This window comes from Phyllobates terribilis, unplaced genomic scaffold (assembly GCF_046119375.1).
Source record: "Phyllobates terribilis strain yellow unplaced genomic scaffold, ASM4611937v1 Scaffold_4__5_contigs__length_816908805, whole genome shotgun sequence".
Taxonomy (NCBI): domain Eukaryota; kingdom Metazoa; phylum Chordata; class Amphibia; order Anura; family Dendrobatidae; genus Phyllobates; species Phyllobates terribilis.
The window spans coordinates 750,020,597-750,047,744 of NW_027362764.1; the positions used below are offsets into that span (position 1 = coordinate 750,020,597).

The 27,148-nt window shown below is 41.2% G+C and overlaps 1 protein-coding gene across 2 annotated transcripts in view; it reads right to left on the bottom strand.

The window, feature by feature from the left end:
- The window catches only part of LOC141264516 (uncharacterized), a 232,666-nt gene that overhangs the window by 86,843 nt on the left and 118,675 nt on the right, over window positions 1-27,148 (bottom strand). For both annotated transcript variants that reach the window (XM_073676796.1, XM_073676798.1), the window contains exons 10-13: window positions 23,374-23,465; window positions 23,153-23,267; window positions 19,850-20,020; window positions 13,888-13,958 (exon numbers count right to left, since the gene is read on the bottom strand). In XM_073676796.1, the coding sequence (XP_073532897.1) occupies window positions 13,888-13,958; window positions 19,850-20,020; window positions 23,153-23,267; window positions 23,374-23,465 (449 nt within the window). The remainder of the gene's footprint in view (window positions 1-13,887; window positions 13,959-19,849; window positions 20,021-23,152; window positions 23,268-23,373; window positions 23,466-27,148) is intronic.

Genomic DNA, 27,148 nt, shown 5'->3' on the forward strand with positions numbered 1-27,148 from the left:
GGGGAATTCTCCTGTTCCCCGGTGGGCCAGTCCGAGCTAGGGCCAGAATAAACATGCCAATGATTACCCAACGAATGGGCAAATCACTTGTTCGTTGGGTGATGTCAACACAAGAATCATTATCGGTTTTGCATTGCCAGGAGTAAACAGGAGATGTGCTGCTAACATGAAGTTGTATGGGGACAGGATGAGCAGTTCTTGCTGTAAAAAAGTGTGACCAACTTGTATACAGTCAATTGAAGCTTGTTAAAGGACCTTTTAGATGCATTGATCTTGGACCATTAACGAGCGCCGATCAAATATATACAGGTTGATTTGCACTTGTTCAGTGGCCTGTTTACATGGGATGACAAAAACCAATGGGAGCAGAATGAAAGTTAATCTTTTCAATCTGGCTCCATACATCATCATGTTGTCGCACCCCCAATGTACACAGGGCGATGTGCTGCCAATAAAGATGATTTTTATGTTGGCGTAAACTATCTAAACACCAAACGAACAAGCCTCTGGAGATCAGAATATTTATGATAATAAGGAATCAGATAGGTTATCCGTTTCTAAATTTTGGACAAGCCCTTTAATAGGCAAAAATTAGCCTGCCTGAACGAGACATTAATTCTGTGGGGCTATACACATGAAAAAAGTGCAAACAGGGTTTACAGTACATAACATATAATCTAACTATATATAAGATAACATGAGGTAGAAAAGTAAAATGAACATGTCTAAATGTCTCAGATTCATACAGGGAGAAAGATAAGACCCTGCCAGTGCCCATGAGGACCTACAATCTACAGAGAAAGGGAAGGAGACAGTAGTTGAGGCTCGCAGCTTCTTATGAAAAAAAAGTCGCACCAGGGTTATTCTAGGTTGGAGGCTTTTCTTATGAAATTAGTTTTTGTGACGCTGAGTCACTCCATACTGGCAAGTCGGGAGGCGGGGAAGTCAAGGAGTCCAAGGTCAAATGCCAGGAGGGTACGTCATAGACGAAGTGGATAATAGAAATGGATGGATAGTCAGGGGCAAAGTTCGGGGTCTCATAACTAAGGTTAGAGAGCGGCAAAGGGGTAATCCAAACAAGTAGGCAAAAAGGCAAATGCAAGGCCTGGCAACAAAGATCAAAATATCAGAATACACAGAGCAAACACACCACTGAGGTAAAAGCTACAACTGGCATGGTCTGATATAGCCGGCCAACTAAATAGTCAGGTAATCACCCAGAACGGGTGACACCTGGAAGACCCTGCAGGCCCGGCCAGATTGGACAGCTGTCAATCATAATACCTACAGCCCAGCAAGCCCCGCCTCAGATTGGGCTGTCACTCACAATACTGACAGCTCAGCACGATCCTATCCTATAGGGCGGCTGAGCTGTCACTCACAGCGTGGTGGAAACTTGACAGTTTGCACATTGCTTTCACGGATTTCCAGAGTTTGGATGATACACAGGAGAAATATTAGATGTGGTTGTGTTAAGAGATGGGTCAGTTGACTCTCCATTTTCTGACTTCAAGTGAAATTTATTTCTAGTAGCAAAGATGCTGAAATGGATTACAAAAAGTGAATGCATGTCTTTGTCTATACACAGGAAATGGGGGTGGTTCTTTATTTGCCTCTCTGCTCTTGATCTCCTGTCTGTCAATGACAAACTGCATAAAGGCATAATAGAGAGGCAGGCTTTCAGGCCAGAGCAGGTATGTCATTGGATAACACTGGAAAGTGAGAGAAAGAAAGTTCTAGCACCTATAGTTGTGGCAGAATGCTGGTGAAGAGAAACCGCCCACTCAAGAACAGTGGATGATAGGCTACAGAAAATGAGAATCGTAACAGTTCATGGACATATTACATTGTTATGTTCACCTTAAGATGTTTTAACTTGTTGGGGACAAGAACAGCAAGAAAAAAAAGTTCGCTTTAAATATGAGATAGATCAATGTATTATAAAGATATATATTGTAGCCTGTAAATCTTTTTTTAGAGATATGTGGACAGCACACAGCAGCCATCGATGGCCTGATGTTGCTATATCAAGTTGTGTTGTTTTACAAAGTAAAATATTAATCATTTACGAATATCATCTCACAGACGGCAAAGTTTGAGAAGATGCCTGGAGGAGAAAGTCACAAGAATCAATAAGACAATAAACTGTCACTACTTTCACAGTCTGGAGGCAAACTACATAAATTACTTTTCTTTGCTTTTTCTTCCTTTCTTTAGAAATCTTCTTTGGTGCTCTCACCGAATCACTTACAAGATTTAAACCCAGGCTCGTGGTGTCAGACTAATTTATATTTCAAGGGCAGGCAGAGCCCATAGAGCACAGATTCAGTAAAATGACAATTATTTACATATGAATCGTCTAGAAACACCAATATCCATGGAATATAGTCCCACGGTATATTTTATTCCTATCTGGTGTCACAATAGCGATCATATAAAAATGAGTAGTTGCAGTAAACCAGGTTGGCAATTAATGTTTTTTTTTATATATTTCTCAGTTTTAATTCTAATTCTTGCTTGTGATTGTAATTATTTTTACTTTAAACCCTCATTTAGTTGGCTAAATTTGGATACATGTCAAAATGGTGAACAATACAAATCAAGTATGTATTACAAATTCACTACTTGTAGATGGCCACCTAAAACTGAACTCATAGCAACGGCTTACAAAAGAGGGAAAATAAAGGGAACTTATCACTCAATCCAAGCTGCCCAAACCACAGGCAGCATGAATCAGAGTCTGGCTACACGACTGCAGCCTGGGAGAGCCATCTGGGGAGCATAGGGATACACCTGAAGAGTCTGGCGCTGCCCCCGGTCAGCTTCTTTGCTAGCTGGGGGCAGGTCTCTCCCATTTGTGTACATAGCCAGTGGCCTGTCAATCGACTAGAGCACTGTGGGATCAAGCTAGCAGGAGGCATTGGACTAGTCTCATCTCCACTTTTTATCCCCGGGTGGCTCTTTAAACTACGCGTTTCAGAGAAAAACATACCTGGCTGCAATTGTGCAGTCAGTCTCTGATTGATTGGTAGCATGAATCGAGTGACAGGTTTCTTTTAAAGGCTACGCAGACCTTTGACATGGAAAAATTATTTAATATAATTATTTTAAAAATTGCACTGAGTTTCAGTCTGCAGTCTTCATTCTGTTACTCACCTGTCTATTCTCCAATACCGGGCTTTGGTTCCTTCCATTAAAATCAGCTCCCTCTGTATTGGTCCATGTCAGGTTGGTAAGGTAGCCCACAAGTATCTTTAATGTCATTAACTAAGACCTTTTAAGGTCAGCTCAGGCAGCTGTGCGCGGCCTGAGTACTGAGGCAGTATAGTTCTCTGCTTCCTCGCGTTTCGAGTTTAACTCTGTCTTCCTTTTGGCTCAGCTCCAGCCAGGTGTCTAATTTTCTCCTTAGCTACTTCTATCTTCTATCTAGCTACCACCATTTTTTTTTACCAAGCTTAATGCAGCTTCTGTAGATGTTCACAAAGCCTTCAGGAGCTCTGATGGATTTCTAACTATTTTGCAAATGTATTTATCTAGGAGTTACAGACATTACAGTAGCAAAAGTAAAAAAAAAAACAACATTTTTTAATAGAGACTATTTTGGAAATTTCTTAACTTTGCATTTAGGAAGCAAATAAACAATAGAAAATAAATCTGCGCCCCTGGTATTTGTACCACAGATCCAAGGCTTTATGCTCCAAATGATGCAACAGAAAGGGGGTGCACAGATTCCCTTAGGGCACATGAACACTGTAGTATTAAAGGGGTTATCCGGGACTGTTTTTCTTTTTACAATGGAACTAACAGGCAGGTTGTTGCTACCTACCTGCCTCTTGTGCCCAGTGCCAATCTCTGCCGGCACAGAGCGGTCACAGATGGCTGCTGCGAGCAATTCAGTGACTTCTGCTGACGTACTGTCGACAGAACAGCGACTTCTCTTCTGCTCTGTTAAATGGGCGTGACTGTCGAAGTCATGCTGATTGACAACCCACTCCCCGCTGCTTAAGACTACTGTCAAACAACATGAAGGCAGTAGTCACGCCCCGTCGACAGAGCAGCCTGGAAGAAGAGCTGCTCTCCTGACGAGGAGCAGCTAAATCGCCAGCAGGAGTGGTCGGTGACCGCTCTGAGCCAGTGCCGGGTACAACAGGCATGTAGTTTATAGTGAAAAAAAAAAGTCCTGGATAACCTCTTTAAGTTATACAGATAGATAATACGACAATCAAGACTTGCCATGGGCTTCTACTTGGTAAAATATAGATAGATAAACATAGAAGAGACGTTCACAAATGAAAATCCTCACAGATCTTGGCAGGGTAAGAGTACTCATCTACTTCTCAAGCCCTCTTATTTGGCAGTCTCGATGTAATCAAAGCATTTTGCATGTATTTTTACATTAGGCATGGCCTACACACTGTGATCCTTTAATGGCACGGTCTCTGTCAGATGTGACAGGCTGCTCAGGTTACAAAGAGCTGCATTTGGTTGCGTGACACTTCCCAGTGTTTGGTTTGTAACCCACATTACCGAGCTTTCTGCTTGCGGGATGAATAAGATAAGAGCAGTGAAGCAGAAATGATATCTGTGATTGAGGAATCCTCTGTAATAGAGTACGGGCCAGTCAGGACTGGCAGGCAGTGCAAGGGGCGAAATAGCAAAATAATTGCTGGGTATGAAGCTATAAAGTCGTTACCATGAAAAGGTGTTATACGCTGGAAAACCTAGATAATCTGACATAGCGCCACAGAGGTGTTGGGATTATTATATTTTTTTACAACATAGCATCTTTTTAATGTAGCTATTTTAGCCATTTTCTAGTATTTTTAGGCTGTTTTTAAAATGGGTATGTCTTAGTACCTGATTTTACAACTGCGTTTTGTTCTGTTGTTGCATTTTTAACAAATTATGTGATTCATGAATCATGCGATTTCAAGATTCCACTAAAAATCACAAGAATCATAATATCAACATAAAAATACACATTATACTACTGTATAAGCATGGTATTTAAGAAAACAAACAAACAAACAAACAAACACCCAGTTTAAAGAGGACCTGTCACTTCTTAAAAAAAAATAAGTTAAATACCTTGCAAAAATCACTGAGCTCCCCAGATTCTGCCTCTCTGTTCCTTCATGTGCTGCATTACTCCAATGCAAAGGTATTCCCATTTGTTTTTCTTCTGGAGTGCACTATGTGAAATCTCTGCTTTGCCCTCCAGCTGGGCGATTCTTCAGTCTTCTCTAGAGGCGTGTGCTTTCACACCTCTCTCCCAGAGACAGCCAATCACAGCGTGGCAAGGTGTGAGACTGATAGACTGCTAGATCTGCTGCCGAGCTGTGATTGGCAGCATATGAGAAGGAGGGGTGAAAATGCACGCCCCCAGAGAGAAGCTTGCACAGAAACACCTACTTGAACTGGAAGCAGAGATTTCACATTGTGTGCTGCAGAAGAAACAGGTGTGAAAATTTAAGCAACAGAGTAATGCAACGCAAAGTGGAAAAAAAAGCACAGCAGCAAGGGAGCTCAGGAATTTTTGCAAACTATTTAACTCAATTTTTGAGCAAGTGACCGGTCTTTAAGATAATACAAATTCACCAAAAAAGCAGGACAACTAGCTAATTAAAATTCATAGACATGTGTGTAACTTTAGTGGGTACAGGGGTTTCAGTCGCACCCAGACACTCGAATCTAGGCCCATTTCAGAACACCGTTACTATTAATGACCCATAATAGTTGGAAGCCCTGTTGGAGTATTTGCATTGCAGTCCATAAGCTTCATGTTATGTTACTGTTCACAGTTTTTCTACTTTATCACCTTACTGTCTCTACACAAAGAACACATTTATCTAGTGAACTGTTGGGCAGTTCTAGATATCTGAGGAATACACTAAGGTCTTGATTCATCAAGACCGTCGTTGTTCACATGGGTCTTGATGAGGGTGCGTGCTGGAGACAGACGCTCCTGATTCATGAAGAGGTGCACGCTTTTTCATGAATTTGGAACGTCTTAAGCCAGAAATCTCATTACAGTCAGGGACTGCAGTGAGATTTCTGGACGAGGGAATGTCACACTTTGTCATGAATTAGACAAGCTGTGGGGGTCTTTGTCTTGTTACAAGAAGTTGGAGCATATCTTTGTCTCTAGAGGAAAGTGGGTCTATGTCTCTACAGGAAGTGGGGGGTCTTACTTTCGTTACAGGAAGTGAGGATGAGTCCTTGTCGCTACAGGAAGTGGGGAGTGATGTTTGTCTGCATAGTGGAAGTTTGAAAAAAAAAAACAAGCAATGTGAACTGAGGTCTAAGATGGTGCACATGCAAGAAATAGGAGCATGTTCACACTAGCAAAAAGATGCAAAACCTACAAAAGACAAAAAATATATCTCATACCCTACCATCATTATATATAAATGTAAAGCAAAGTTGCATATGAAATATAGGGTACTTAGTGAACTATTTTTGATCAAAAAAAGTATACAAGCCGTCCCACCAGCGACAAGGTGACCCTAAATTTGGACGGTCCTACACTGTCTATATTAAAAACCTTACTGTATATCAAAGTTGAAGTAATGCATATAAAAGGGTAGACAAATAGAACCGGGTCCCAATATCAGACCACCTAAGTAGGTTTTTAATATAGACAGTGTAGGACCGTCCCAATTTAGGGTCACCTTGTCGCTGGTGGGACGGCTTGTATACTTTTTTTGATCAAAAATAGTTCACTAAGTACCCTATATTTCATATGCAACTTTGCTTTACATTTATATATAATGATGGTAGGGTATGAGATATATTTTTTGTCTTTTGTAGGTTTTGCATAGTGGAAGTTTGGACAGATCTATATCTCTCTTCAGGTAGTGGGCACAGCAAAAAGCTTCACAGCTTTTTTTTACTTTATTTTTACCTCTTTGCCTGTAGTGGTAACACTAACAGTCTAGTCTGCTTGGACTGTGTTCGGGTGTGATTTATTCTTAATTTACAACTAAAATGCAATGTCAGTGTAAGATGAGGGAGTAGAAGTGGATTAATCACTAAGGCCGGGTTCACACAAGTGTATTTCACGGTCTGTATAAGGACCGCAATCCCCGATCTGGTGGCAGTAAGTTCGGGATCGGGTGACCAGCGATCTATCTAGTCCATAAATGGACACACTGGCAGACACAGACAGAAAAGAGACCCTGTGCAAAAACAATATATGGGCCCTTTGCAGCCCAAGAGCTCCTAAAATTGCAAAATTGCACCTGATTTTGAGGTAGAAATGGGCCCCGTTATCTCTTGGGTCCCTGTGAGGCCACACAGGTTGCACCAATGATATGTCCGCCCTTGTATGGTCAGTGAAAAATGCTCATGTCAACCCAGCCTTATATGAGACACCTTTAGTCCAGAAAATTCCAAAATGTAAACAATAACCTACTGTAAATCTGTCACTATCATTCCTAGATTCACAAGTGTCTTCCTCCAAACATCCATATTTTTTTTTTTTAATAGAGCTGGAGAGTTTGCTTCCATCAATGCTCCCCAACATAAGTGGCAGAACATGGAATCATTTCAGCAGGCTGAGATAAATAAGCCGGATCATTAGGTCACAGTGATGGAATTAGAAGAGACAGACAAAAGGAAGAATAATGAGAGGACTAATAGGGGAATTGATAAACTGTGTCAGCATGATTCAGACTGACGCACACAAAAGTCAAACGAGGAGACGTTGGAGTGAAATAAGGCTCTGGGAGAAAAACTTCCCCGATCACAGAGCAAAGGCAGGATTACGTAACAGGGCTCCGCACAGCCCATACTGATTAGCTGCTGTGCACTGGATACTGAACTATGTGCTTAGCATGCTAAATTTGTGAGGATTCATTTTATGGAGAGCAAAATTTACTTTAATATCAGTTAGGTTGCATTAGAAATACAATCTCCTATAAATAAAACTGTGCACATCAGCGCTTACTGGGGAGTGGACTGTTCCCCCAGAACACCGTACTATCTGTGATTGACACATGGTCAGGAGCTGCACTTGCCCCATCATGGCAAGTGTATGTTGTATACAAGTGAGACGCAGCTGTAATGGCCAAGAACTCCTATTCTGGACATTTAACCCCCTTAGATGCAATGACCCGCAGTGGCCACTGCACCCAAGTGGTTTTACAGCCAAAAGGGCCCCTTCTGTATACTTTACAATGTGATTGTGGGGTGCCAAAGGATTGGGATTGCAGCTAATTGATGACAGATGGGTCTACCATGTACATATTCCTGTTAGAATATCCGTGTTAGGGCAGGTGCAGATGAGCATATATCCTCTCATCTGAGAAAATCTGCCCAATTATGTAAATCACACTCTGATCACAGTTTGATCAAAGTGTGATCCAATTCTCTCGGACGAGGAGAAGATAGAGAAAACAAATTCTCCATCTTCTCCATTCTGTCAGTCGTTGGAAATTGGACAGCACTTGTCCAAGTACAGTCCGATGTTTTCCACGAACTCACTGACTAGCATGGCTGAGTTCGATCCAAAGATCGGATCAAACTCTGGCATGCTGCGATTCTTGCCTTGGACAGGCTCTGTCCGAGGAAAAAGTCGGATAGGTGCACGGCCCCATAGACAAAACATCGGATCGCACTCGTACCGAAAATGCACTCGTCTGCACCTGCCCTTACCCTGACCGGCATAATGAATTGCAGTGCTGAAATATTGCAGTCTATTATGTAAGCAAATATAATTTTGCTTTTATTAAGCCCATTACTAAGTAAAAAAGTAAGTTAATATGTTCAAGATAGTTATTAAAAACATTTAAAAAACAATCCAAGTTTCAAAACTATTCTTTTAACTTAAATGTAACAAAAAACTATACATAATTAATATCAGCACATTCACAATTACCCATTTAATACAGATTATTTATTTTGCACAGTGAATGTCATCAACTAAAAACAATACCTAAATTGTTGGTTTTGTTATCCTGCCTCTCAAAAAGTTGTATGTGTGTCACCCTACCTGGATGCCACAAGTGTAATAAAGCTGTGTCTGAGAGCAAGGGGGAGGTTCTCTGGTCAGGGGAACATTAGCATGCAATGCCTCCTGTCTCAGGCCAGTAGGGGGAGCTGGCTGCCCCTATAAAAGCTGGTGCTGGGGGCAGGGTTAGAGAGAACTGGAAAGTCTGTCTCAGCTCTGAGACGTGTCCCAGAGTGGAGCAGGGACAGAAAGTTGATTGCACCTAAGAGGAAGTGTGGCAGTAGGAGAGAGCCACCAGCCAGAGACAAGAGGCGAAGAGAGCCTGTCTTGGCAGAGAAAAGACTTCATTTTACCAGACTTTGGTGTCTGAGGCTGGAAGGATTCTACATCCCCCAGCAGAGAACCAGTCCGCAAGGGACTGTACATTCCTTGGCCTAAGAAGCCTGGAGGCCCTGCCACAACCGAAGGGACCAGTAAAGCCGTACAAGGCTGGGAGCAGAAAGGAACCCACGTCGCAGGCCATACAGGCGAGAATACACGAAAAGCTTGGAAACGTGGGCTGTTACCCTATAACGAGGAGATAGCCAGAAGGAGCGCAGAAAGCACGGTAGGCCTACACCCTCACCCTGACCAGGGCCAATTTCCCCGTTGCTCTCAGACATCCAGGTCCCCTCCTAGCTGGGACTGTTTATGGGTCAGTTTACCTGTTTCAGTAAAGACCCTGGACTACAACCTGTTGTCTGTGTGCTCCTTGCTCCTCCAGCACTATTAACACTGGGACTCTCACTACCATCACTCCCACCATCCATTATACTGCCCTGGGGCCGCACTCTTCCCGTGGGGAGTCACACTACCCTAGCTGCACACCTCATCAGCCCCAGCGGTCTGCATGCAGCGGCGGTTCCTAATAACCGCAATCCACGGGTGGCGTAGTCGGACATTATCAATAACACATAACGGACTACCACTGGCCTGACCACCCTGAGCCATGGAACCGGGTTGCCACTACTACTCCCACCGTTTCCCTAATTGCCCGGATCCGAGTGCCCCACGGCCCAGGGGGCGAGTCATATGTACAGTGGGTACGGAAAGTATTCAGACCCCTCTAAAATTTTCACTCTTTGTTTCATTGCAGCCATTTGGTAAATTCTAAAAAGTTATTTTTTTTCTCTTCTCATTAAAGTACACTCTGCACCCCATCTTGACTGAAAAAAAACAGAAATGTAGAAATTTTTGCAAATGTATTAAAAAAGAAAAACTGAAATATCACATGGTCATAAGTATTCAGACCCTTTGCTCAGACACTCATATTTAAGTCTCATGCTGTCCATTTCCTTGTGATCCTCCTTGAGATGGTTCTACTCCTTCATTGGAGTCCAGCTGTGTTTAATTAAACTGATAGGACTTGATTTGGAAAGGCAAACACCTGTCTATATAAGACCTCACAGCTCACAGTGCATGTCAGACCAAATGAGACTCATGAGCTCAAAGGAACTGCCCAAGGAGCTCAGAGACAGAATTGTGGCCAAGGTTACAAAAGAATTTCTGCATTATTCAAGGTTCCGAAGAGCAAAATGGCCTCCATAATCCTTAAATGGAAGAAGTTTGGGACCACCAGAAGTCTTCCTAGAACTGGCCGTCCAGCCAAACTGAGCAATTGTGGGAGAAGAGCCTTGGTGAGAGAGGTAAAGAAGAACCGCAAGATCACTGTGGCTGAGCTCCAGAGATGCAGTAGAGAGATGGGAGAAAGTTCCACAAAGTCAACTATCATTGCAGCCCTCCACCAGTCGGGCCGTTATGACAGAGTGGCCCGACGGAAGCCTCTCCTTAGTGCAAGACATATGAAAGCCCACATAGAGTTTGCTCAAAAACACATGAAGGACTCCCAGAATATGAGAAATAAGATTCTCTTGTCTGATGAGGCGAAGATAGAACTTTTTGGTGATAATTCTAAGAGGTATGTGTGGAGAAAACCAGGCACTGCTCATCACCTGCCCAATACAATCCCAACAGTGAAACACGGTGGTGGCAGCATCATGCTATGGGGGTGTTTTTCAGCTGCATGAACAGGACGACTGGTTGCAATTGAAGGTAACATGAATGCGGCCAAGTACAGAGATATCTTGGATGAAAACCACTTCGAGAGTGCTCTGGACCTCAGACTTGGCCGAAGGTTCATCTTCCAACAAGACAATGACCCTAAGCACACAGCTAAAATAATAAATGAATGGCTTCAGAACAACTCTGTAACCATTCTTGACTGGCCCAGCCAGAGCCCTGACCTAAACCCAATTGAGCATCTCTGGAGAGACCTGAAAATGGCTGTCCACCAACGTTCACCATCCAACCTGATGGAACTGGAGAGGATCTGCAAGGAAGAATGGCAGAGGATCCCCAAATCCAGGTGTGAAAAACTTGTTGCATCATTCCCCAGAAGACTCATGGCTGTACTAGCTCAAAAGGGTGCTTCTACTCAATACTGAGCAAAGGGTCTGAATACTTATGACCAAGTGATATTTCAATTTTAAAGGGGTCTGAATACTTTCCGTACCCACTGTAAACCAAAATAGTGACCATGAAAAATCATCCGGCATCACATGAGCTTTCATACAGCTCCATCCACTGAAAAATAAAAATATTATGGGTGTGTAAATTAATACCTTCCCCTCATCCCCCCCAAAAATATATATTCCTCACCTTGCTAAAAACAGGTCCTCGTGTGGCTACATGAGCAGAAAAATCAAAAAGTAATGATTCTGGTAAAGTGAATAGAAAATAAAAAATAATGGGCAAATTTATGTGTTTGCTACGTTCGCACGGTATCTTTTAGAGAGCGGTTTTGCCGACAGTTATGTCATCGTTATTATGCCATCTTTCGTTCTATACTGTGTAGGATAAGCAGATCACAAGGTTAAAAGATGTGATATAAGATGGTACATGTACACAGCAATGTTGCTTTGACATTGCTGTGCATTATGTCCATTTTATGGGACGCTTTTGAGGCACTTCTTCAAGCAGTTTCCGAGTGGAATGAAAAAATGCTGCTGTGTGCACATAGCCTAAGATTGGCCTTTTACTGTATGTACCAGTGTAATCAGAGTACATAATCAGATTACATGGGGCCAAATGTAATAAAAGGCACACAGTACTCAATAAACGTGTGCATTTTTAGGTTGTCCTAACACCAGAAAATGCAATCTACATCTACGTACTTTGCACAGGTGCAGATTTGTATGAAAACTTGTTAAATTTTCTGACGTAAAGCTTTTTTTACCTTTCGTCTAGCATGGAGCATAAAAAAGAATTTAAAAATAAAATTTTGCAACTTTTGCAGAAAACAATATATACATGATTGGTATTGTTATATATAAGTCAACCAGTAAATATCAGTAAATGATCATATTTTGTGGAACTAAATTCCTAGGCCAAATAGTGCCAACATGGTAATAAGGAAGATAAATTAAAAGGAAACTCCAGGTGACACATGAAGTCATAGCCACCTCCCTCGCCTATTTATTCTGTTTGTTGTCCTCTATATAACACCTCTAACTTGCTTTTCAGAAGACAATCATTTCCGATTGTGAGTAGTAGACTGGAGAAACCTAGAAGCAGGTTTAAGGCACAGGAGAGGCTGCAGACTGCGCCCTGTGCAGCAGCATTGAGCATGTCATGGGCAGGGTGAAAACTACGGCCAACAAGAGTGAGAGGTCTAGATGAGTTGGCAAGAGCCTTATATCATAGACACAAAACAAGAAGCAGCCTGGAGGGAATTCAGTGTCCTCATCACTGCTAAAAGGATTTAGGTTGGTCACCATCAATGGCACTTGTAAGACTGTTACCAAGTAAAGGATTTTTTAATGTTTTTTTCTTTTACTCAGAAATTTACAACGTAGACATAATGAGAACAAATGAGCTTAAAGGGAACCTGTCATGTAAATAATGCATGCTCTGGCACTGACTGACAGCCGGCTCAGAATTAGAGCAAGCTGTCAGTCAGTGCCGGGGGCGCGGTTACAGCCGCCGCTCATTATGCACTGACTAAAGCTGCACCGGCCCACCCCTACACCTGAAAGCCCGTGGCTGCCGGGAAGAATAAAGTTCATTTTGTGGCAGCAGCGGGGTTCTCAGTGTCGGCGTCGGTTCAGACCGCTATTAACCTGCATATTAAGTGTTTTTTTACATGACAGGTTCCAAAACTTTTAATCTTGTGTGGATGAGCGAAGCATTTTTTACAGGTTTTTGTCAGACAGGACAGACACACTTTAGGCCCTGTTCACACTGCGTTAGTGGGGGGTTGCCTGAGTCTCTCTAAAACGTGATTCAAACAAACCCCCATGAGACTATAAACTTCTGTGAGACAAATAGTTCATATAAACCAAGTTTATGCTTTTTTTTTTTTTTTTTTTTTTTTTTTAGAAACAGGTCGTTTTTCAGACCGGCACAGAAATGTAGCAGCCCGCTGTATTTATTGTTCGTAAAAAACAAAATGATAGGACATTTTTCATTACTAACCATTGTAGGGTTGCTTTCTTTTTTATTTTAGAGGAATGGCTGCGAACGTGTGCACAAGCTTTACATTGATACTTGGCATTGTAATGTTTCTCACGTGAATTGTAGTCATTCAAATTGCTGTTTGTGCTGATGTTTCAGGCGGCTGTCAAATGTGTAAAGCTTCTGCAGTAGCGGGAAGTGGATCTGTACTGATGGCATTGTTAAAACATCCCTCCGAGCAAGTACGGAACAGGACTGTGTTTCCCCTTCGAGGCTGTCATCACATAATGTACACACAGCGTATAGATGTGCATTAGGGATACATTCACACTGTGTTAGTGTCCTATAGCTCATGTCAATTTACTCCCTAGAGGCATGAACACTAGATAGCAGTTCCTAGAATATCAGCCTTCCGTATTAAATGTCAGATATTTGGGATCACCTACCAGAAATCTTTGAAGTAAGCGGGGTGAATATCCTGCAAGTCGTCAATACCCTTCTGCAAGTATTCCTTTTCCTACAATAAAAGTGGAGTAAATGTTATGACTTGTAGGATCAGATGAATTCTTAAAAGGGTTGCCAAACTTTTGGGGGGACAATATTTTTTATTATTATTTAAATGCAAGTAATTTGGGCTAAAACTCAACTTTGCAGTTGGGTTTTAATAAAAATGTTGCACCTTTTTTGTCTTTAATGGCCTCTGTGTTGCACTGTCTATTGCTGGCTGCAGGATGAATTAACTCAGAGTCCATCAATGAGCTCCTTCTGATGTTATTATAGGAGCGTTTGTAACTCTTAAGCTACAGCCCCACTATCAGTATTTGGTCAGTATTTGGTCAGTATTGTTTCTCTGGAGTGGGAGCCAAAACCAGGAGTGGGTGATAAATGCAGAATTGGTGACTTGTTTCTATTATACCTTTTCTCTGATTGTTCCTCACCTGGTTTTGGCTCCCACTCCTGAGAAAAAATACTGACCAAATACTGACCAAATACTGATAGTGGGGCCGTGGCCTTATATCTGTCTTTTTCTGAGTTTTTTAACTGATTTATAACCACAGACCACATCAAAGTTGAATGATCAGAGAAAAAAAGCCAGTAAAAGGAAAGCGGTGCTAAATTTTGAGACACCCAATTGCAAAAATTATGTTTACCTCAAAATATGTATGTTGAAAATTGTAAACAAGGTGGAAAACCCCTTTAACTATAGAAAATGCCATACTACAGGTGTAACCTGAGATCGAAATTATAATTTACTGCTACATCTGGAATCATAAGTGGATGATATTGATATACCTCTATAATTATGTAACTGGGCAATGTATTTCTGAATATTATTGATACTTTTGGTCCCCTTTTAACTGATCCCTTTGAGTTATAATGGGTCCTGTTTTTTAAACCAAGGTAACTAATTGGGCAGATTACTCTATTATGCCCAATAGTGATGAGCGAGCGTGCTCGATTTACCCATTAATCGAGCACGCTCGGGTGCTCGCTGATTATTTTTGCCGTGCTCGGCATCTATGTTTGTTTCGCCGCAGCTCCATGTGTCACGGCTGTTAGACAGCGGCGACACATGCAGGGATTGCCTGTTTGTTAGACAGCCATGACACATGGAGCCGTGGCTCAAGCATAGATGCAGAGCACGCTGCAAATACTCGGCGAGCACCCGAGCGTGCTCGATTAAAGGGTTAATCGAGAACGTTCGCTCATCACTAGTGCCCAATCATAAATACACTGACACATCTGTCAGAGAAGCCATGATTTACTTCATTTATGGACATCTGTGGATTGATTTCTTGCCTGTGTGGATTGGATGGGTTGTCACCGACATCTGGTGATAATTTCATGTCAATAGCACCTTTAGAAATATATTTACTTAGAAAATTGGTGACGTGTTCAATAATTATTTCACCTGTAGTGTATATATATGTATTGGCAAGTCCTAAATCACACTTGTAATGGCATATACCTATCTAAATATGAAAAGTATAAGATGAGGTGGCCCACAAGGTAGCTGGTAAATCCCACAGTAGGTTCCTGAAACTAAAGGAGGGCCTCCCTTTTGTAATGATAGTGCCACCATCAGCCCGAGCAGTATCTCTCCCCTAAAACTTTGTACACTACCTACAAGGAGTAGTGGTATTAGATAGAAAGCCATTTGGAAGCCAAAAGGGCCGTCTCTTGTTATTGAGCTGAGCCAAATGATCCAACTTAGAGTTGGAAATCTCATCACTCATGATTAATGTGAACAAAGCCTTAGGGTATGTTCTGAGTTTTCCTAAAGGGAATATGTCAGTAGGATCAACCTTCCTAAACAATCTACATGGGCATGTAGGTCATAGAAAGCTGAATAAAGTTATACCTTGATATCTGAGATCCGTTGTCTTATTCCAAAGAAATCCATGTCATTTTTAATAAGTAAATGAGCTGTTAAGATTTATGGGACGGACTTAGATTTCTCCAAGTATCTGCCTCCAGATGTAAGGCGGCATTAGCATTGTTAAACATGTAGATCAGGAGAGCAGACTGTCAGTCATTACATGTCTTACACTGGTAACACACCATTTCATTTAAAATTAAACTCTGGAGGCAGACTCTCAGAGACATCTATGTTTGGCTCATAGATCTTAACAGCTCATTTAAATATTAAGAAAAAATATGGATTTCTTTGGAATAAGACATCAGATCACAAATATCAAAGTAGAATTTTATTCAACTTCCTATGACTTGTATGTGTCATTGCTCAGTTTGGGGATTTGATCCGCTGGCTTGTTGCTCTGTGGTCGGTTCCCCTGTCTGCTGAGTTATTGCCTTTTCTTCCCTGTACAAATGCTGATGGTTCCAATTGTCTTTGTTCCCTCTTCTTGGTTTGCTCCTCTCCAGGTGTTTTCCATTTTCCCTTTTTGGTTTGCCCTATCAAATTCTGGGTTGGGTTTTATATGTTCACTAGTGATGAGTGAGCGTGTTCTGTTAACCCTTTCGGCGAGTATGCTCGGGTGTTTTCTGAGTATTTTTGGCGTGCTCGAATGTTATGTTTTAGTCACTCTGTGAACATGATTTGCGACTGTTTGACAGCTTTAATACATGTGAGGAATGCCACAGGCATTCCTCACATGTATTAAAGCTGTCAAACAGTCGCAAATCATGCACACGGAGTGACTAAAACATAATATTCGAGTACGCTGAAGATACTCGGAAAACACCCGAGCTTGCTAGTAAATCTTGAGTAACGAGCATGCTCGCTCATCACTAATGTTCACCCTTCACTGCACTTTCTTGCTGGCTATACCTCTAGGTGAACTTGGGTTTAGGAGTTCCAGCCTTTTAGCTAAGGGGTTTACCTTGCATGGTAAACACCAGTTGTATTCCTGTAGTGAGTCTGTTTTTTTTTCTTTCATTCCCAGTTCCTCTTCCTTTCACATCTTTAGGTTTCTGGAAGGTTACTCTTGTTCCGTTTATTTTTTGCTCTCCTTAGCTTTCCTTCTCTACCTTATATGAATGTGTTTTAATTTTTCTCACCCTGGGATTTCATATCTTCCTGCACACCTTCCTCTCCTCTTGTTGGCAGTGTGTTGCAGCCTCCCCTCTGGTTCCTCAGTAGGTACGAGAAAGCCCTTGATGACCTTTTAGGGAGCCAGGTCCGAGGTGGTGTTTTTGAGTTGTGAGTTGTCTGTACAGGGACCAATTGGGTGTGGGTGTGACATCTTCCTTTAGTAGGTCTTCCCTTTTTCTGTTACCCATGAGTGAGTGTGTTTTACTTTCATAACAGTATGTTTATATAGACGACTTAAGAGGGTTGATCCTACTGACAAATTTCATTTAAGGTGCATGCAGAGTTTTTTTGGTATGTAACATACAAACTTAATGAAAATGATAAGAGAACAATTTCTGACATTTAGCCTCAAAATCCATCTTGAAATATCAAGTAACATAGCCAGTGTCAGACTGGGATGGCAAAGGCCCACCAGTAACAATGATTCTTGGGACCCACTGTTCAGCTACATGCAAAAAATCTAATCTTAGTACCCAAATTTATTATTGCTTTTATATAATATTAACTTGGCGAGCTTGTTTAATGAATGATTAGATGATACCTTTTTCTGCAAATTGTGAATCAAGTGTAATAGCACTATTCATTCGCACTCCTTCACAGGGGCCTACCGTAGGATTTTCCTGCTCTCCTGTGGGCCAGTCCGAGCCTGAACGTAGCTAAATAGGTCAGGCTGCCTTACATATACAGTACAGACCAAAAGTTTGGACACACCTTCTCATTTAAAGATTTTTCTATATTTTCATGACTATGAAAATTGTACATTCACACTGAAGGCATCAAAACTATGAATTAACACATCTGGAATTATATACTTAACAAAAAAGTGTGAAACAACTGAAAATATGTCTTATATTCTAGGTTCTTCAAAGTAGCCACCTTTTGCTTTGATGACTGCTTTGCACATTTTTGGCATTCTCTTGATGAGCTTCAAGAGGTAGTCACCGGAAATGGTCTTCCAACAATCTTGAAGGAGTTCCCAGAGATGCTTAGCACTTGTTGGCCCTTTTGCCTTCACTCTTCGGTCCAGCTCACCCCAAACCATCTCGATTGGGTTCAGGTCGGGTGACTGTGGAGGCCAGGTCATCTGGCGTAGCGCCCCATCACTCTCCCTCTTGGTCAAATAGCCCTTACACAACCTGGAGGTGTGTTTGGGGTCATTGTCCTGTTGAAAAATAAATGATGGTCCAACTAAACGCAAACAGGATGGAATAGCATGTCACTGCAAGATGCTGTGGTAGCCATGCTGGTTCAGTATGCCTTCAATTTTGAATAAATCCCCAACAGTGTCACCAGCAAAGCACCCCCACACCATCACACCTCCTCCTCCATGGTTCACAGTGGGAACCAGGCATGTAGAGTCCATCCGTTCACCTTTTCTGCGTCGCACAAAGACACGGTGGTTGGAACCAAAGATCTCTAATTTGGACTCATCAGACCAATGCACAGATTTCCACTGGTCTAATGTCCATTCCTTGTGTTCTTTAGCCCAAACAAGTCTCTTCTGCTTGTTGCCTGTCCTTAGCAGTGGTTTCCTAGCAGTTATTTTACCATGAAGGCCTGCTGCAAAAAGTCTCCTCTTAACAGTTGTTGTAGAGATGTGTCTGCTGCTAGAACTCTGTGTGGCATTGACCTGGTCTCTAATCTGAGCTGCTGTTAACCTGCGATTTCTGAGGCTGGTGACTCGGATAAACTTATCCTCAGAAGCAGAGGTGACTCTTGGTCTTCCTTTCCTGGGGCGGTCCTCATGTGAGCCAGTTTCTTTGTAGCGCTTGATGGTTTTTGCAACTGCACTTGGGAACATTTTCAAAGTTTTCCCAATTTTTCGCACTGACTGACCTTCATGTCTTAAAGTAATGATGGTCACTCGTTTTTCTTTACTTAGCTGCTTTTTTCTTGCCATAATAAAAATTCTAACAGTCTATTTAGTAGGACTATCAGCTGTGTATCCACCTGACTTCTGCACAACACAACTGATGGTCCCAACCCCATTTATAAGGCAAGAAATCCCACTTATTAAACCTGACAGGGCACACCTGTGAAGTGAAAACCATTTCCGGTGACTACCTCTTGAAGCTCATCAAGAGAATGCCAAGAGTGTGCAAAGCAGTCATCAAAGCAAAAGGTGGCTACTTTGTAGAACCTAGAATATAAGACATATTTTCAGTTGTTTCACACTTTTTTGTTAAGTATATAATTCAACATGTGTTAATTCATAGTTTTGATGCCTCCAGTGTGAATGTACAATTTTCATAGTCATGAAAATGCAGAAAAATCTTTAAATGAGAAGGTGTGTCCAAACTTTTGGTCTGTACTGTATATGAAAATGCAATAAAAAGAGTAGCGCAGATGCAAATAGCACATTTTACAAAAACAAATAATAAGAGGCACATTGATCACATCATGTAGATTAGTATTAGTGTATATTTGGCATGTTGACCAGCCATCCACATGAGTCCAGATTTTATTAAAACACTCCACCATGTCGGCCCCAAAGGCTCCCAGCTACTCATATAACATAATATTATTATTCGTAGCGACAACATTGGAGAAATGCTGATCTGCATTTTTCCACCTGGAAGCTACATGTATTTGAGCAGCTGGCAGTATAAGCTGAGCCAATTTAAAGGTTGGATTTTTCATATTTAAAGGTTTGTCTCATAAAAAGCAAATAGCTGGTAATTTAGAGCATTTAGCCCCTGTGACTTCTCCCACCAAATTTACTGTTCTAGACCAAAAATTTGCTACTATCAGGCAAGACCACGGTATGCGGGTCAGAGGTTTTTTTTTTAGGTGGCCTTGCACCAAAATTGAAGTTAAAAAAAAAAAAGCTTAAAATAAGGATGGCAATTATGTACCTCTGGCCACATTGGATGGCAGTATTTTAAGTCCTTCTCAAGCTCCTTTTTTCTCCATTCCTTCCATTGGTTCATCTTGATCTTTGACTGATAGATTTCTTTAAATTCCTCCACGATTTGATATAAGGTCAAGCCTAGAGCTATGCAGATGACGATGATTCTCCAAACATCCTGAAGTCAAGACGAATGCAGATATTTAGTTTACAGTAAACTATTCTATAACAGATTACATTTTCTACCAATATCCCGAAAGATAAGTCGTGATGGGCATTTTCTTTTGTGCGTTCATTTTCTTTCTCCCCTTCTTTCAAGAGCCATATATATTAGTAGTAGTTTTTTTTTTTTTTTTTGCAGGATGGGTTGTAGTTTTCAATGACATCATCATTTTTTTAATGACAACCTTTTACTGTATATTTTTTAGAATGAAATATGGGAAAAATTCCAAGTGAAATTGTGAAAAAAATGCAAATACCCCATTCATTTTGAGTTTTGTTTTATTCATTGTACAATAAAAATTACCTGTCAATATGATTCTCCAGGCCTATACGATTACAGGGAAACCAAACTTATATTAGAAATTTGTTAGGAGAAAAAATTTGGTTTGTGTCGCCATTTTCTGAGACTCTTTTATTTTTCCCTGTGAGCTGATGTTTTCATTAGTACTATTTTGGGGTACATTACTTTTCATTGCATTTTTTAGGGGAGTTGCAGAAACTAAGAAACGTCAATTCGGCTTTTTTTTATTTTTTTTATTCGAAAAAATATGGCCACTCTATAGAGTCAAAGGCCCAATTCTCCTGCCTTGCTGACCCATTCTGCGAGATATTTAGTTTCCATCTTATATAGTCAATGGTGCTTTTGCCCATCACGAAGCCAGACTGATCAAGGTGGATCATACTATGAATGACTTTGTTGAGCCAGTTCAGCAAAATTTTTGTTAATATCTATGTTTAATAATGAAATGGGAAGGATTTTATATCAGGTTTCAGAACATTGTACATTAGGTTTAAAAGAAAGTCTTGGTCAAAGGAATTTCTAAACATTTGCAAAATTGCAAAAAAGTTTGGCTTAATTGCTCCCCGTTTCTAGAGAATACCTCTCTCGGAAGACAGTCAGGTCCAGGTGAGGAGTCCCTGGCCAGATTTGTCACGGGTGTGTCAGATGTATCAGACAGTCACTCTGTAGCTGGCTGCAGAAGGTCACTTTGTTTGGCATTGCAGACGCCTTCTTAATCTGTCAGCTTTTAGGACACAGCGGCTACCTCCCTTCGGCTCTAATTGACACACGCTGGTCTGGGTGTTTAAAACCTCTCAGTCTGCTGCAGGGACTCATTGGTGATATTTCTATGTTTCTTGGCTCTGGCTGGAGTACTAGCAGCTTCTTCTCTGGTGCCCTTGGAAGACTGTTGGTGTTTCTTCTCTGGTATCAGCTCAAGCTAAGTTATCCCCTTTTGTTTGTCTCCCTTGTTGTCTTTAGTTTATAGTGGGGACTGACCAGAGCTCACCCCCCTTCCTTATCCAGGGCCTAGCTCCAGGGATATACAGGGCTTAGGTTTCCTGCTCGGTATTGGTGTGGAACCAATATAGGGATGGTAGGGGAGGCAGGGTGTTATTAGATCTGCCTAGGGGTCTCTACTTCCCCTTTACCTAGTGTCTGGGCTTCCTTCCTTTTATCCCTTCGTGTTGCACTTATTCTCTCCCACACTGTGCCTGACAACATTAGTAATTCTTGCAAGGTAATATCGAAGCTGAGTGAGTCCCTATATTTCACTGACAGTTTAGGGAATGTAAGTTTTACTAGAAATGTAGTAATGTCATTAAGCACAGATGTCAACTACAAGCTATATTAATGCTCTTAGAAGTTACTGAATCTGGTCGTTGTCTAATAGAATACCTCCCTGTTCTGAGGCAATCTTTAGGATAGGAATTATTCTGATGGACCAGGTGCGCGAGAAGTTTACTTGATTGATTACTCAATTCAAAATCTGATTGTTTAGTGAAAAAACATTTTCCTATGGAACTTCTCATGCAAATATGTAAAGTATTTCCACCCTGCACTTGACCATGTGTGTTTATTCTTTTCTGAGGGATTAGAAATATATTCTTGTTCTTTAATTGCACAGTCATTGGCCAAGATGTCTTCGACCCTGGCAATTTCATTTTTAATGAAGGAAATGGTGGATTTGAGACACCCGCACAAATATGCCTTCAGGGTGTCCCATACCGTGTTATGGTCAGCAGTTTCAGTATTTAATTGTAAGAACATATATAATTGATTAGGTATGTGGTTCTGTTCTCCTATCAGCTGAAAACAGAATGGGTCTACTCGCCAGGGTCACAGGTTTACCATGACAGAGAAGCCAGAAGACCGCAGTGTCTGATTTCACGTACTACTGCACTGATTAGAAGTACCTCACCATCATATTAAACAGTGCAGGTTTCTGATAGCAATGCAGGGGTTAATCTGTTCAGTTGAGAGTCTCTGAAACTTTCCTACTTTGATGATCTCAGCTGTTCAGTGTTGGCCACTCCTCTCTGCTATATATAGTCGCCTCTGACTATCAGGGATTGCCAGTATTCGTTTTATACTGTCTGGTTCTGGAGTTGGAGGTGTTGGTTGTTTGAAGAGGCGTTTGGAGTGTTGTTCTAACGACTGTTATAGCTAGGGTGCCCCTAGCTTTAGGGATAGGGAAGAAGCCCCTAGCCCTGGATATCAAACAACAGTCTTGTGACAGCCAGAATGTGTTTGGGCCCTTGTAGAACTGAAAGCCCACACACAGTAGTGAATCATCTGAAAGACCCTTATTAGTGTAGTGTATGTCTGTAAGAGACATATATCTTGTGGCTGTGGTTCGTTGCGTTTGATTTGGAAGAACATGTCAAACATCAGTGTGTGATCTTTTCCTGGACAAATGGACAAAAATCCCAACAAACACGTTTCCAAAATCTAGTAGAAAACCTTCCCAAAAGAGCAGGAACTGTTATAGCTGCAAAGAGGGAACCAATGCCATATTAATGCTATGAATTTAGAATTGGAAGTCAGAATAGCTGCTCTAGGTGTAATGTGGAGGTGCCCAAATACTTTTGTCCATATAGTGTAGCAACTTTTAGCTACAGAGCCCTAAAAGAACAATTGGTCGTAGAAAATTTCATTATGTGGACCAACGTACCAAATGAATAAGAGGCTTCATATTAATGAAGTGTTATTTTTTACAACTGTGTTAGAAGTTTTCTTACAACTTTCCGCTGCCGGAAAGGCTATGATATAAAGCCATTCTCTCAGCTTGCACATGTCATGACGTACCTCTGGAAATTTGTAAGGGGCATCCTCTGCTCTTGGCAGCGAAGATGCGATTCCCAGAGCTGTCCATGATATGATGAATAGAAGATTCAGTGACAGCATTATAGAGATTTTCTTTCTACGAGGAGAGAGAACATAGCGCAGGCTTTCATCTCAAACAGCTGAGGGAGAGCTTTGCCCACAGGCACTATCAATTAGCTCAATGAAATAGTCTCCAGGCTTACCTGCCAAAAAATCTCCATTTTTCTTCAATTAATTTCTGGATAACTGGATGCATGATAATATCTAGTTGACGGGATTGCACAATGACTTCGAGCTGAAGAGAATGATGGAGGGAAGCAGACAATTACAGACATACATATCATGCGTGTTAAATGGGTCACTTTTTATTGCTGACCCATGATTTTACACTATACGGTGCCTATAGACTGCAAGGGTAACAAATGCATCTATTTATCTACATATTACGGTGATGCTGAATTTAGTCTAAGAGAATGAATATACCACATTGTCTCCTTCTGAGTAAAATCATCAATTAATATTTGTAAATTCTACCTAAATGTTTAAGAGGTAACGTTTCTCCTTGTGGAGAGTGACATACCGGCTCTGGCATGTCAAGGTAAGGAGGTTTATTCGCTGTGCAATGCTCCTCTTGGAAATTTTATATGCAAATTGCCTCTTCTGCGCCACCTAAATGTCTAAATTCTACCTTTTTCTATCAATAATAATAATAATAGTCTTCAATTATATAATTCCAACCAGTATGTCAATTAAAAATGTCACTCATTAGATGTGAGGGCTGCGCTATGTCCTTTAATTATTATGCATTATTAATCGCATCACAAACGCATGCATGCTCCCTGGAAGCCATACAGAGCAACCTGGCCCAAGGAGAGCTGTGGAGCCAAGCAGAAAATGTCTGCTTTGTTGCTAGCTAGCAAGTGGGGGTGAGCAGCATTCACAACATTTGGTGCACCACCTAAGGTCTCAGAGAGCCACACATATGCAATTAGGAAGCTCAAACTTGTACTGCAGTCTGTGCAAAGAGAGGACAAGGATTGTCATTACAGAGAGGAGCAAAGAGGTTGTTTCCTGTGAGCAAATCATACATCTGTCAAATTGGTAACTACGAGGGGCCACCAGTTGTCGCACAAGAGGTAGTCTGAATGTTGATGCCTGTGAGAATAGGTGTGCCATTACAATTTGGCAATATGTACTGAGGAACCTAGTGCCTGAATTTGAGGGACTGATAAGCAGTAACTAAGTGAATAGACTGCACGAGTGTGCAAGATTTCCAGACAAGCTGCAATTGTGCAAAAAGAGCAAAGCAAGAGGGAGACTGAGACAAGCACTAATGCTATAAGCTGTGCAGCATTGGGAGTGATCTATAAAATGCTGGAGGGAATGAGCTGCTGAAGAGAGGTTATGTATAGTGTCACAAGTACAAGCAATGTGTTTTTTGTAAATACCAACTAACCTGCCTCTGTTACAGGGGTTTACACACAATTGCAAGCTACCCTATCAATGGGACAAGGGGATAACTTGCTCATTGATCAGACCGTTAGCAATACCAAGAACAGGACTCTGGAATCCCGAGAACCGAGCTTTGCACAGACCCATCTTAAAGGGAATCTGTCAGTAGGATCTACCCTTCTAAGCCATCTATATGGGCATGCAAGTAATTGGAAGCTGAATAAAATGTTACCTTGATATCTGCGATCCGAGGTCTTAGGGTATGTGCCCACGTAGCGTTTTACAAGTGTATTTGCTGCGGAATTTCCGCAGCGGAAACGCTTGTAAAACGCTTGTCAATCCGCACCCCATGGTCCCCAATGAGAATCCGCAAGTTCTATGCCCATGCTGCGGATTTTTCCGCAGCGTTTTTGATGTGCAGAAAAATCCGCAGCATGTCAATTAATTTTGCGTTTCCGCAAGCGGAATTGCATTTTCAATGCATGAAAAAACACAAGGCAATTCCGCATGTCGAAAACGCGTGAAAAACGCTGGCGTAATTCCCCATGCGTTTTTCCGGGAGAGGACATGCGGAAATGAAGCGCAAATTTTCCGCTTCATTTCTGCAAAGTGGGCACATAGCCTTATTCCAGAGAAGTCCACATTTTTCTTAATATGTAAATGATTATGTTGATGTTAAGATCTATGGACTGGACATACTGTAGATCTCCCTGAGAATATGCCTCCAGAGCTTATTTTTAATGAAAGGGGGAGTAACTATATGAGACATGTAGATCAGAAGAGCAGACTGTAAGTCATTACATGTCTCACACTGATAACGCCCCTTTCATTGGAATACATATAACAAATTATCTTTTTATTCAACTTTCTATGACCTACATGCCCATATAGACGGCATTGCCCATATGAATTCCCTTTAAAAGAAGTTGAGGTACACATGCTGGACTCCTCCTCCATTCAATGTCAAAGGGACTGCCAGAAATAAATGAGGGCTGTACCTGGCTTTCTCCAGCAGACAATGAATGGAGCTCAGATTGAAGAGCCCCATTCTTGGGACTGCTGGGGGTCCCTGTAGTCTGATCCCCCAATAATCAGTAAGTCATCCTCTAACCTATGGATAGAATATAGCTAGCAATTTTGGGAAAACCCCTTAAAAACAACAAAGTAAGATGCATCTTGTAAGAAGAACGTTAGATTATTCGCCAAAGAGAGAGCACAGGTGGGGTGGTATTCATATATCTTTCGGTGTATCCATAAATTTTTTATATATCCTATATGATTTATAAGTGTATTTGTTTAATAATTATACATGTATTAAATTTACGAGCAGCGTTGGTGCATTTCACAATGACTTGGCTGTTTTAGTAAATTTATTACCATAAGTTGCACAATTCATTTTTTATTTGGATATCAAAGTGTTAATTTGCCTCTGATTTACAATACCTTCAGGACTGGGGCACAGACACACATTGCAAGTTATTTACAACACTAAATAAAATGTTCAGATGACTGCATATATAAGTTACCAGTATGCATCAAAGCCACCTGGGCTTCCATAACCCCTCAGCAGTGCCACAGGCTGATCCCTCCATGCCACATTGCCGCATTGATGCAGTAATTGATGCAAAAGGACCCCCGACCAAGTATTGAGGGCATTTACTGAACATACATTTCAAATTTTAAAAACATTTTTCAAGCTGTTGTTATAAAGTATTCTAATTTACTGAGATAATGACTTTTGTGTTTTCATTGGCTGTAAGCCATAATCATCAACATTAACACAAATAAACACTTGAAATAGATCACTCTGTGTGTAATGACTCTATATAATATAGGAGTTTCATTTTTTGTATTGAAGAACTGAAATAAATTAACTTTTTGATGATATTCTAATTTAGTGAGAAGCACTTGTATGTAACCACTATAGAGGTAGACCAAACGAATGTTACGGGGCATGTCATGAGAGGGGACCCAGCTCTGAACATCCCCTGCTGCTTTCCTTCATTCTACCATTAAGCAGAATGATAAACTTCTGTTTACATCCAGCCGCCACTAGAGGGAGCCCATTGCAGACATATTTATAAAGGTCTCCCTTAGTTCAGAGGGAGCTGAATAAATCAATCCACATGCAGCGATCTCCACCTAGTGGTGGTTCCAGGTATTCAGAATTTTTTATATTTACCTATATATACCCAGTATATGTGAGAGAGTGGGAGAATATTTTACAGCCAATTGAACAAATGTTGGTTTTAAATGGAACAAATCATTTTCGCACCACAAAAATATTACCAATTTTCTTTTATGCTCCGAATGTTAATTTTTACCACTGCCTCTCTGGCTATAGCTTTAGCTTTATGAGCAGCATTGTTGCGTATACTCTTTAGTTTTCTTGTATGATTTATTTATGGTGGTGGCTCTGAGAACCTCCATAACGATTTGCATACATATATGACTGATATTAGCGGCTCATCTTATAATTTGCTGACTAGGAAGAAAATCCATTCTTAATAAAGTCAGCACAGCAGG